Below are 12,669 nucleotides of genomic sequence, written 5' to 3' on the forward strand. Positions count from 1 at the left end.
TTGTTGTCACCGAATCCAATCACCAAAGGCCATAATCTAAATTTTTCACCCTGAAGAACTGGTATGAGCATATCCGGGTAATGCCTTCAACAAGGTAACGATGCAAAAAACGTCACCATTGGCAGGTATAACCAACTTGGGCCAAGCCTAGATTTTCACCACAGAGCTCGAGACCAGGTACACACCACCATCGGAGTCAATCATGTGTTGTTGCCACCACTTTTCCGCCTAACAGCTACATGCGTTGGGCTAGAACACTGATCGCTGCTGCTGCACAATCATATCCTATGCATCAAGCCGTCGTCCATGGAATGCATTTCACTGCCAAGGCAACCACCGGATCCGGAAAGAGAAACCCTCACAAAGACCTTTTGGTGGCCCCACAATCGGCGGCGAGGCTGCCACTGTAGGCCGGAGTGGTCACCACACTGTCCAACATCAAGACGAAGCACATCACCACCGACTGCCATCTCACAGGAGATAACCTTGCCTGACCCGTCTTCCAAGGAGTCGACATAACCAAATCTTGAGCAAGGTAGATCAATTCGTGGCGCCACAGTCCACGTTGGATCCATCTGGGGCCTCCCCATGGCGGCGACGAGTGCGAGAAGCCGTCGAAGGGTCAGCACTCGCCGACCAAAAAGGAGATGGTGACTCCGGGACCTTGGATCTGAGGAACGAGTTGGGGGCACCAAGGTGAGGCAACACATGTCTTCACCGTGGGCTTAGCCAGACGGCATCCGACGACTACGGCGAGGGATGGAGCAGCGGAGGCGAAGGATAGGAGCGACTGCAGACTCCGGAGTAGCTAAGTGTTTGTAACCATGGGTATCTTTCGGTTTTTACCTGAGTTAAATTGGCTTACACATTGATGGAAATATGAGCAAATTACTACGAGATTTAATCCGAATAAACAAAAGATAAACCATGACTACAGTAGCAGAGATTGAACTAATCATGCGAACTAGCATAGCAGATGAACAGATCACATCTAGGGCACATACTAGAAACATGAATTCTACCACGATCTCGAACAGGAAAGATAGAATCACGTACGGTGCAGCGGGAGCAGCACCGCCGGCGTTGACGTTGTCGCCCATGTCGTCGAGGATGAGGTTGCCGAGGTCGGGGAAGAAGTCGTCATTCGCGAAGTCGTCGCTGCCAGCAGTCGCGCGAGTGCGCTCCCCAAAAACCTGATCGCCCCTCTCCCGTACAGGATCACGAGAGGCGGGGTTCCGGAGGCCTGCTGTCCCTTCTCCCAGTGCACGCCGAAAGGAGGGATGGAGAAGACTTTCTTGGCGGCGCAATGATCTGGAGCGGTGGTGAGAAACCATACGAAGCCGCAGCGGCTAGGGTAGACGTTTGCCTGACTATATAGTGCGGGCCGGGTAGGTCGTGGGAGTAAACCCCACGTCCGAGTCGTCACGATCCAAAAGAATCAGAAACTGTTTAGTAATTAACGCATCCTTTAGTTATTAATTAATGACTCATTAATTTTTCCCGAGCAGCAAAAATATAGACAACGTGCATAGCTCTGTCCTCGGCTCGGCTCAATCCCGCAACCCGCGGCGTGTCGTGACGAGGCGAGGCGTGGCGTGGCGAGGCGAGCGAGGAGGAGGAGCGTGCGTGTAGGTCTCCTCTTCTCATGCTCATACAAGTGGTAGGAGATCTCACCTTATAAAGAGGTTCAACTCTCTCTCAACTTATGAGGTGGGACTAAACTTTTAGCCTCACTCACTCCACTCACATGTGTGCATGAATGGGCCAAGAGAATTTCAGAATTTTAGTTGGGCTTTGGGCCAAAAGCCCACTAGCAAATTCCAACAATCCCCCACAAAGTCTCATTGGCACATTTCACCATTTGTTCCAAAACATTGTTTATATACCGGTGCTTAGTGGAGACTGTGAAGTTGAACTTCCACTTAGAGATTTATGCTACACTAGATCACAACTTGAATATTGGACTATGCCTTGAACTACAAGTTTTCTGCGAGACTAGTTTCACACAAATTCTTGACCGATACTGGGCTGCCGCAAGGCTTCCCCGCGGGTGGAGCGTATACGTCGTACTCCAGGGCCTTTCATGAATTTATTAGAGAACACCCAATTCTCACAGACTGCGACGTTAACAGTCAAATTCATATAGGTGTGTTCCTCAGGAGATGCTCTGCAGGACAACATCTCTGCTTACTCGAATAAGCCACTTGGAACACATTAAGATAAGTATCAACCTGCCATGCAGATCAGGAGAGTATTGCATCTTCACGGAGTGGGATAATTAAAATAGGGATACTCTCCTCTTAGCTGACCAACAGCTTGTCTCCCACTTCTACTTCACGGGATCTCCGATCACATAGAGTGGGTTACCACTATGGACAACTCATGCGGTGGGTCTCAAACCCATCTCCATCGATGCATTATCTATCACATTACGTGATAGACCCTTTGTGAAGGGATCTGCCAAGTTTTTCGACGTTTGGATATAATCCAACGTAATAACTCCGGAGTTCCTCAGTTTTCTGACAGATTTTAGTCTCCTCTTCACATGCCTTGAGGACTTCATATTGTCCTTAGAACTGTTTATCTTGACGATCACAGTTTGATTATCACAGTTCATCAGGATAGGGGGTATTGGTTTTTCAACCATAGGTAAGTCCATCAATAGCTCACGAAGCCACTCTGCTTCAACAGTGGCAGTGTCTAATGCTGTGAGTTCTGCTTCCATAGTTGACCTCGTTAAGATGGTCTGCTTGCAAGACTTCCAGGAAACAGCGCCACCACCAAGTGTAAAAACATAACCACTTGTGGCCTTAATCTCATCAGCATCAGATATCCAGTTCGAGTCACTATAACCCTCCAGTACCCTTGGATACCCGGTGTAGTGAATCCCATAGCTCGCAGTGCCTTTCAAGTAGCGCATAACTCTCTCAAGCGCACGCCAATGATCATCTCCCGGTTTTGACACAAACCGACTCAGCTTGCTCACAGCAAAAGAGATGTCAGGCCTCGTGGCACTCGCCAAATACATAAGCGAGCCAATAATCTGAGAATACCTCAGTTGATCTCTAGCAATCCGTCGATTCTTTCGAAGCAACACACAAGCATCATATGGAGTTGGAGAAGGTGTGCAGTCGCTATACCCAAAACGACTCAAGACCTTTTCCACATAGTGAGACTGAAGCAGTGTGATCCCACCATTCTCATCTCTCAACAGCTTGATGTTTAAGATAACATCAGCTACTCCTAGATCCTTCATCTCAAAACAGCGAGATAAGAAATCCTTAACCTCCTTGATTAAATCAAGTTTGGTTCCAAAGATCAATATGTCGTCGACATACAGACAAAGAATAACTCCTTCGCCCCCACCATGGCGATAGTACACACACTTGTCACCATCATTTACTACAAAGCCGGCAGCAGTTAATGTTCTTTCGAACTTCTCATGCCACTCCTTAGGAGCTTGTTTAAGGCCATATAAAGACTTTAATAACTTGCACACCTTTCCTTCCTGACCAGGTACTACAAAACCATCTGGCTGATCCATGTAAATTTCCTCCTTCAACTCTCCATTGAGGAAAGCCGTCTTAACGTCCATTTGATGAACGAGAAGACCATGTGAGGCAGCCAGTGATAGTAGCACCCGAATTGTGGTCAGTCTAGCCACGGGTGAGTAAGTATCAAAGAAGTCTTCACCTTCTTTCTGGGTATAACCCTTAGCCACAAGCCGTGCCTTGTACTTTTCAATCGTACCATCAGGTCTAAGCTTCTTCTTGAACACCCACTTACATCCTACAGGTTTGCACCCATAAGGACGGTCAGTGATCTCCCAGGTTCCGTTAGCTAAGATGGAATCCATCTCGCTACGAACAGCTTCCTTCCAGTAGTCAGCATCAGGAGATGCATAGGCTTCTGAAATAGTCCTGGGTGTGTCATCCACAAGGTACACAATGAAATCATCACCAAAGGACTTTGCAGTCCTCTGTCTCTTACTCCTTATAGGAGTTTCATTGTCACCCTCAACAGGATTCTCAACGTGTTCCATCGCAATGGTGGGTTCAGGAATTAAAGTGAGTTCCTCACTAGATGGAGTAGGTATCTCCTGATTTGATGAACTTGACATATCCTTCATAGGAAATATGTCCTCAAAGAAAGTTGCATCATTAGACTCCATAATCGTACCAACATGCATGTCGGATACCTCAGATTTTATTATCAAAAATCTATAGCCAATGCTATGAAAAGCATAGCCCAGAAGAACACAATCCACGGTTTTTGGTCCAAGCTTGCGCTTCTTGGGAATTGGTATATTGACTTTCGCCAAACAACCCCAAGAACGTAGGTAAGAGAGTTTCAACCTTTTCCTTTCCCATTCCTCAAATGGAGTCATGGTCTTATGCTTTGTGGGAACTCGGTTTAGGACATGACACGTGGTCATTAGCGCCTCCCCCCACCATTCCTTGGAAAGACCCGATGTGTCTAACATGGCGTTAACCAAATCAGTTAGAGTTCGGTCTTTCTTTCGGCCACCCCATTAGACTGAGGTGAGTAGGGAGGCGTCCTCTCATGGATTATACCATGTTCCGCACAAAACAGATAAAATTCATTGGAAAATACTCTCCACCATGATCGGACCTAAGCCGTTTAATTTTTTGATCAAGTTGGTTCTCTGCCTCAGCTTTATAGTTTTTAAAGAAAGTTAAAGCCTCATCTTTTGATTTCAGAAGATACACATAGCAATATCTAGTGGAGTCATCAATCAATGTCATGAAATATCTCTTTCCACCTTTTGTCAACACACCATTCATCTCACAAAGATCAGAATGTATAAGCTCTAGTGGCGCCAAGTCTCTTGCCTCTGCAGTCTTATGGGACTTGCGAGGTTGTTTAGCTTGCACACATACTTGGCACTTAGAGTCTTTGACAGTAGAGATTTTCGGAATTAAATTCATATTGGCTAGCCGCTTCATGCAACCAAAGTTAATATGACAAAGTCGTGAATGCCAAATATCCGACTCATTATTGTGGAAAACAGTATTAATAACTTTAGTGCAAATATCTGACAAAGATAGGCGGAACAAGCCTCCACACTCATAGCCTTTTCCAACAAATTGTCCACACTAGGAAATTACAACTTTATTGGACTCAAAAACCAACTTAAAACCATCTCGACATAAACGGGAACCACTAACGAGATTTTTATTGATGGATGGCACATGATGAACGTTCTTCAGACGCACGGTCTTCCCCGAAGTAAACTTCAGATCGACCGTACCAACACCTCGAACGATGGCATGTGACCCGTTCCCCATCAGCACGGGAGAAGTCCCTGTGGCCTGGTAAGAAGAAAACATGGAGGCATCAGCACAAACATGTACATTGGCACCAGTGTCAATTAACCAATCAGAGGATTGAAATACTGAAAGGATGGTAGAAAAAATACCGTACCCTGATTCCTTCATATCAGTATCACCGATGACAACATTAGCGGACTTGCCGCCCTTCTCATGTTCGCGCTCCTCATAGCAGTTAGGACACTTTGGAGCCCAGTGATTAGGATCACCGCAGACATGGCAAAGTCCCTTCCCCTTCTTATGAGAATTCTTCTTGAAGTTGGTAGAATGTGATGGCTTGTTCTTTGTATCAAACTTGCCTTTCCCTGAGTTTTGTTCTTGTTGTTTTTGAACTTATTGGGCTGAAAGTTCTTCTTCTGTACCATGTGGGCACTAGAAGCTCCCTCGGCAACTCAAGCACGTGTGTCCTTTGCTCTCGCCTTCTCTTCAGCATCAAGAGTACCAATGAGATCCGCAACGGAAAACTCATGTCTCTTGTGTTTCAGTGAAGTAGCAAAATTGTTCCACGAAGGTGGAAGCTTGGCAATAATGCCTCCGGCAACAAATTTGTCCGACAACACACACTTGAAGTGCTCAAGTTCTTTTGCGAGCGATTGTATCTCATAAGCCTGCTGTACAACAGAGCGCTCATCAGACATCTTGTAGTCATAGAATTGCTCCATGACGTACAACTCGCTACCAGCGTCCGAGGCACCAAACTTGGCCTCGAGCGCAGCCCACATGTCCTTGACGTTGTCAAATGACATATACGAATCCACAATGGAATCATCAAGAATACCCAGAAGAGCGCCTTTAAAGAGAGTATCGATCTTCCCAAAAGCTTCCAGCTGTGCTGGATTAAGATCGCCCTCAGGCTTGCCCTTAGAGGCGTCATAGCAGCCCATGGTCTGAAACCAGTAGACTACTCTCGTGCGCCACCTCTTATATTTCGCCCCCTTAAAGGAAGGCAGCTTCAGATGCGCAGCAAAACCACTCGGAGTAAATTGCCTATGATCAGGTTTTTGGATTGATGGAAATATGAGCAAATTACTACAAGATTTAATATGAATAAACAAAAGATAAACCATGACTCAGTAGCAAAGATTGAACTAATCATGCGAACTAGCATAGCAGATGAATAGATCACATCTAGGGCACATACTAGAAACATGAATTCTACCACGATCTCGAACAGAAAAGATAGAATCACGTACGGTGCAGCGGGAGCAGCACCACCGGCGTTGACGTTGTCGCCCATGTCGTCGAGGATGAGGTTGTCGAGGTCGGGGAAGAAGTCGTCGTTCACGAAGTCGTCGCTGCCAGCAGTCGCGCGAGTGCGCTCCCCAAAAACCTGATCGCCCCTCTCCCGTACAGGATCACGAGAGGCGGGGTTCCGGAGGCCTGCTGACCCTTCTCCCAGTGCACGCCGAAAGGAGGGATGGAGAAGACTTGCTTGGCGGCGCAATGATCTGGAGCGGTGGTGAGAAACCATACGAAGCGGCAGCGGCTAGGGTAGACGTCTGCCTGACTATATAGTGCGGGCTGGGTAGGTCGTGGGAGTAAACCCCATGTCCGAGTCGTGACGATCCAAAAGAATAGGAAACTGTTCAGTAATTAACGCGTTCGTTAATTATTAATTAATGACTCATTAATTTTTCCCGAGCAGCAAAAATATAGACAACGTGCATAGCTCTGTCCTTGGCTCAATCCCGCAACCCGCGGCGCGGCGCGGGCGAGGCGAGCGAGGAGGAGGAGCGCGCGTGTAGGTCTCCTCTTCTCATGCTCATACAAGTGGTAGGAGAGCTCACCTTATAAAAAGGTGCAACTCTCTCTCAACTTATGAGGTGGGATTAAGGGCCTGTTCGGTAGCTCCCCAACTCCAATAAATCCTCAAATCCAGCTTCTCTTTTCGATCGCCAGCTTCCCACGCGAGCGCTAGCGCTTAGAAATCCGTTCGGTATCTCAGCTCCAGGTTTCGATCGTCATAGATGGGCTGCCAGCCATCTTCAGTGGGATTCGGCCTTATTGGACATTGAGGAGAGGCCGAAGTGAGCCCAAGATGGAGGCTGGATGGAAATCCACGTGAGGCCCTGTTCCTAGGGGCTGAAAAGATGGCTAAAGCCTGGTTTGGAGTGCCTGGGGCGCATTTTTCAGCCTATTTCGCTGGCAGGCAGCGTTTTTCTCCTTTTCCTTTGCTTTCTTTCTCTAACAGAGATGACCAGATTCGCTGGGGCAAAGAGTTGCCTTTTCTTTTCTGTGCATTTTTACTAACCAGAGAACTATAAAGGGTAGTTTGCAATACTTTCTGCATATAAATTATAAATTATTAAACAGAAATGTATTTTGAATGAAAATACATATATGGCAACACATATCTTAAGGACCAAGACAGTCTGCACGTATTTCATATAACAAAGGGCACAATATTTGCATAAGTTTGCAAATCAAAAGTGGTACATGTTCCTAACATGTACTTCACCAACCTAGAGCATATGTCAGTAGCAAGTTGGTTCCTAAACAGATCCATGTCAACACCATTTTCCTCCGAAGTAGATGTATCTGAAGCATTTGTCGGAACAGAAAATTTCCTATACCGTTCAGGAATTGTTGGCACATAATCCGGATCCCTATCACATCGAACAAAGTGGAGATCTGATTTGTCATGGAAGCGAACATAGTTGTGCAATGCCATAGTAGCAGCAACTATCATCTTTTGGGTTTCAGTTGAGTAGCTTGGCATCTTCAAAAGTATTTGCCATTTCATCTTCCAAACTCCAAAGGTTCTCTCTATGCAATTGCGTTTGGATGAATGGATCTATTCAACTTCTCCTTAGGAGTATTCGGTGGTGCACCTCTTTGAAAGTCAGGGACATGATACCTTTCTCCTTTGTAGGGTGCAAGATATCCAATTCTATTAGGATAGCCAGCGTCTACAAGGTAGTACTTGCCTAAATAACATATAGAGTAATGAATGTAAGTTGTTGGATATATGACATAACTTGCAACAAGTAAAAAAGCTCACCTTTTGGAGGATGGGGAAAGGTATCCTTGTCCATATGCATTGCGGTATATAGCACAGTTGTGTCATGCATAGAACCAGGTTGACCAATAGAAGCATAAGTGAAATGCATATCAAAGTCGCATATTGCCATCACATTCTGAGTTATTGCTCCGGTTCTTCCGATGTACCTCACTTGTCCGGCCTCAGGAATAGAAGCCCTAATGTGAGTCCCATCTATTGCACCAATGCAGTCTTTCAAGTGTGGATAAGCCCTCCTGTCATTCAGAATCCTTGGATGTATGGTCCTAAAATTTGGGTCCTTAGGCTTGATGTAGTCAGCAGACATCTTCACGGCACAAAGTAGTACCTCATGGAATTTGCGGTGGATTGTATCTGCGGAATGCTTGAAACGGTTTTGGGTTCTTCTATTTGATTCACACCCACCCAAGGTCCACAGGAACATAGCAAGAGACTCATAACTACTAACGAATGGGGAATGGCCGAGCCCATACTTATCCTTCAACAAGTCATGAAGTTCAAAGAATACCGTCGCCTTCATTCTCAGCATGGTGAATGTCTCTCCGGGTGTACCAATAGTCTCCTGCAACCATCCAAATCCACTCAAGATAGATGTCCTAGGATTGGCCTTCATCACCCAATTGTCACAATACTTCCCAAATATGGTTGATGCACTCAGATACATAATGTTCATTTCTTGTGCATGGGCACGAATCATTCTTTTCTTCATTTCATAATAGTTTTCATTGTCACTTTCACTGTCAGATGACATCTGCACATACAAAGCCAATGAGTTAACAAACAATGGTTAGCATGGAGAACAAGAAATATGAAGACGAAACTCCACTCCATACATAAATATTATCGATCCAGTTATTACAAGCCATATAGGAAACAATTGTTCAAGAGTGAGTACTTAAAATATTGTTCAACCACTGACATAGTAAATAAAATGGTTCGGTAGCATAGGACATAAGCAACCATCACATATATGGCATAAACTGGGAACTACTAGTTCCCGTACTTGACATTGAACTTCCTCTTTAGCCAACCCAAACGAGTGTGAACACTCATGCTCAAAAACATCTCCCTTTGCTCTCTCTTGATGAAAAGCTCAGAGGCAATGAAGTGCTCATCGCTGCCTTCTATTGCACCACAAGCAATTGCTTCCTTCATAACAGATGCAACAGAGGTGGTGTCATCGTGCTTAAAGAACGACTGAAACGACGAATGTGATTCCTTACAAATGTCCCCGATCATTGTAATCTGCTCCTGCATCACTTGTGCGGTCTTGGGTTTCTTGTTTGTGTCACAAATGATCTTGCCAAGCCTCTTATTAACCTTTGGTGTAATAGGAGATGGTGCCTCTTCGGGATCCTCCAACAGATCAACATCTTCTATTTGCTCAAGATTTATGGCACTTGATATTAGTGCAGTAGAAGTAGGGGGGATGCCAGAAGTCGGATTCCAATGATCGGAACCGTCACTTGTGATGTCTTCAAACATGATGCGCAAGTTCTCTTCATTGCGAAGTCCATGCTTCCTGAACTTGTAACAACCTGGAATGTCCTGTAAATATACAAACAAGACAACATTTGTCAACAACAAGTAATATGAAGAAAGATATGATATGCACAACATGAGGATGAAAACTCACTATCTTTGCCTTCTTCCACCACTCAGCATCTTGTTTCACAGTGTTGCGCTCTGTGTCCCATCCCGCTCCTGTCTCCTTCAACTTAAGTTTCTTGAATACACCATATTCACCTCTTAGTTTGTCCCATTTGTTCTTCAATTGATCATTTGTGTACTCCAACCCTGTTCTTATTTTGAATTGCCTCACCACCTCATCATATGCATTGGAGGTCAAGTGAGTATTTGGCCTATTTCCAGCTCTCACTTGCTGGACAAACAACTCGGTGATAATCCGAGTGTTCTCAATAGTCCATTCGGCAACCATTTTCAACAACTCTATATAAAAGTCCATGTCACTTTGTGTGTGCTAATAAAATTCTATGCTCTCATATATATAAAGATTCATGTCATAAAAACAACTGTATGCTCTCATTTATAAACATATTCAGAGACTATTTCATCTATAAATCTGTACGTATGTATATGGAATATCTCATTTATAAACATATACAGAGTCTATTACATCTATAATTCTGTACAGGGACTATTTCACTTATAAATCTAAAAATCATAGCTCCCATCTATAAATCTGAACCAAATGATAGCTTTCGTCTACAAATATGTATGCTCACATTCAGAAAAGTTCATCTTATTTACAAAAGATTGTGCATCTGGACATCCAAAAATCTGGACCAAATGGCCTGTAACTCAATGTAAAATAAATTGAATGGAGAGTGGTGAGGTTGCACATCTGCACGAGCTCACCTTGAGCTTCTCGAGCGGCGACGGCGGGGCAGAGGAGCAGCGTCGCCGACGACGGGGGTGCCGGCTGCTGTCAGGTGGGGGCGGAATGGGGCGAGCTTGAAGGAGTCGCGAGCGTCACGAAGAAGGGCTGCTCGAGGACACGACCTTCTTTGGGGTGGGGTCGAGGTTGCCGGACGAAGTTGACCGGTGAGGATGCGGTGGCGGGATGTCTGGCGGCTAGGGTTGGACTAGCCGGTGGGGATACGGCAGGAGGAGAATGGGGATCGAGATGTATCGAGACTTCTCCAGCCTATCTATCGAACAGGTATGTCACTTGGCGGTGGCACATCCTCGTAATAAAAGTGAACTCCAGCTTTTGCGTTTTCTGGGATCTCCAAACGAGCAGCTCCCGGTTTTTGCACGTAGCCAGGCCACACATCCCAGAAGCTAGCTTCTTGGAGCCAGGGTGTTCGGGCCAGCTCCGCTCCTGGATTCAGGGAAGCTGGGAGTTGGGGAGCTGCCGAACAGGCCCTAAACTTTTAGCCTCACTCACTCCACTCACATGTGTGCATGAATGGGCCAAGAGAATTTTAGAATTTTAGTTGGGCTTTGGGCCAAAAACCCACTAGCAAATTCCAACACACATCACCAACTGCCAGCTCGCTTATCCACTGTCTTTTGTTTATATAAGAACAACAACGCAGCCACGCGTACGGGCGTGCGCGGGGGCACGCCGCGCCTCCGCCTGCTAGTGGCAGAGTATCAGTACACGCCATACTGCAGATAGCAAGAACTGTGTTCTGGTCAAGATACTCGCAAATAGTCTGCAAAGAAGAGTTATGTCCAGCTCAGTATCTGCCTTTGTTGATCAAGGGGACATGCCCTCATCAACTATACTAGAAGCATACGCGCGCCTTGCTGCGTCGTTCTACTTTTCTACCGTTTATTTGTTTAATTGTTAATTGACGAATAGATTTCTTGCCGCTCTATTTGAGGGTCAGGGGTTGTTGTTCATTTCAAGGGCCTTCTGGGTTTTGGTTTCCATAATTTTAGGGTGAGAACACCCTTTATTGCATTGCAGTATATGTTCGGATGCTAAGACACGTCATCATCTAGTTGGTAGGATATTACTCATCTTTTTACAACTATTGTTCTTCACAAAAATGATATGTTAGCAACACTATCAAAAACATATCCAAAGTAGTGGTTGATGTCACGCATGTCCCGGACCTGCACGGTTAAAGCATAGTACTTGATGGAGAAGATAATATTCATCTGTAAAACTAATTTAGAACTATGATATGCATAACTAAGGCTTCTGATTGTAGTATCCATCTACAAGAATCATACAACTCTATGATTTGACCAACCAATATTTCATAACTTACCTTGGTCACATACAAATAATATAAAACACCAACAATAATGGTAAATGTAAAAGGGCAGTGGAAGTGTGAAATACTTGGAAGTTGCAGCACTGCACCAAAGTATATGGCTTCTAGATTTCAATATGGACCATTCGTATGGGTAGTTAGAATCAAAATAGACAGAATATATTTTAAATAAAAACAACGCTTTGCACTGACTAACGACAGGAAAGGGAATGAATAACGGCCTCTAAGAGGAAGATATGAAAATGGGATGACTGATAAATAATAGTACAAGTGATTGATCTCAATTTTCATTCAAATGTACCATTATTGATACATTAATAAGGTCTGGTTAGCTGTGTACATAAGCGACCTGGTGACAATTAACCAAATTATCTCCACAGAAAAACCTAGATATCATCTTGTCTTATTATTTTGGTGCCAATTAAGTTCAGTTAGAGACCGTGCTCCTTTGGCGTGGAACCATATGCTAGTTAATACTCCTTTTGTTCCAAAATATAGTACATACTTTGTTTTGAAAAGTCAAGCGTATCGATGTTTGACCAAGTTT

The 12,669-nt window shown here is 44.9% G+C and overlaps 1 protein-coding gene across 1 annotated transcript; it reads right to left on the bottom strand.

Annotated features, from left to right (window-relative positions):
- Nucleotides 1-9,166: 9,166 nt before the first annotated feature.
- LOC123134786 (L10-interacting MYB domain-containing protein-like) lies at nucleotides 9,167-11,012 on the bottom strand. The gene is made up of 3 exons (XM_044553955.1): nucleotides 10,750-11,012; nucleotides 10,007-10,320; nucleotides 9,167-9,918 (listed from the first exon to the last, which is right to left on the bottom strand). The coding sequence occupies exons 2-3, from the start codon at nucleotides 10,307-10,309 to the stop codon at nucleotides 9,361-9,363; spliced, it is 861 nt and encodes a 286-aa protein (XP_044409890.1). The 5' UTR covers nucleotides 10,310-10,320; nucleotides 10,750-11,012; the 3' UTR covers nucleotides 9,167-9,360.
- Nucleotides 11,013-12,669: the final 1,657 nt, after the last annotated feature.

This window comes from Triticum aestivum, chromosome 6B, assembly GCF_018294505.1.
Source record: "Triticum aestivum cultivar Chinese Spring chromosome 6B, IWGSC CS RefSeq v2.1, whole genome shotgun sequence".
Lineage (NCBI taxonomy): Eukaryota > Viridiplantae > Streptophyta > Magnoliopsida > Poales > Poaceae > Triticum > Triticum aestivum.

Bases quoted from the DNA above. Each gene is read 5' to 3' on its own strand.
- LOC123134786 (XM_044553955.1), bottom strand. From the start codon at position 10,309: ATGGTTGCCGAATGGACTATTGAGAACACTCGGATTATCACCGAGTTG. The intron at 9,919-10,006 runs GTGAGTTTTCAT...GTATATTTACAG, and splicing joins GGTGGAAGAAGGCAAAGATA to GACATTCCAGGTTGTTACAA.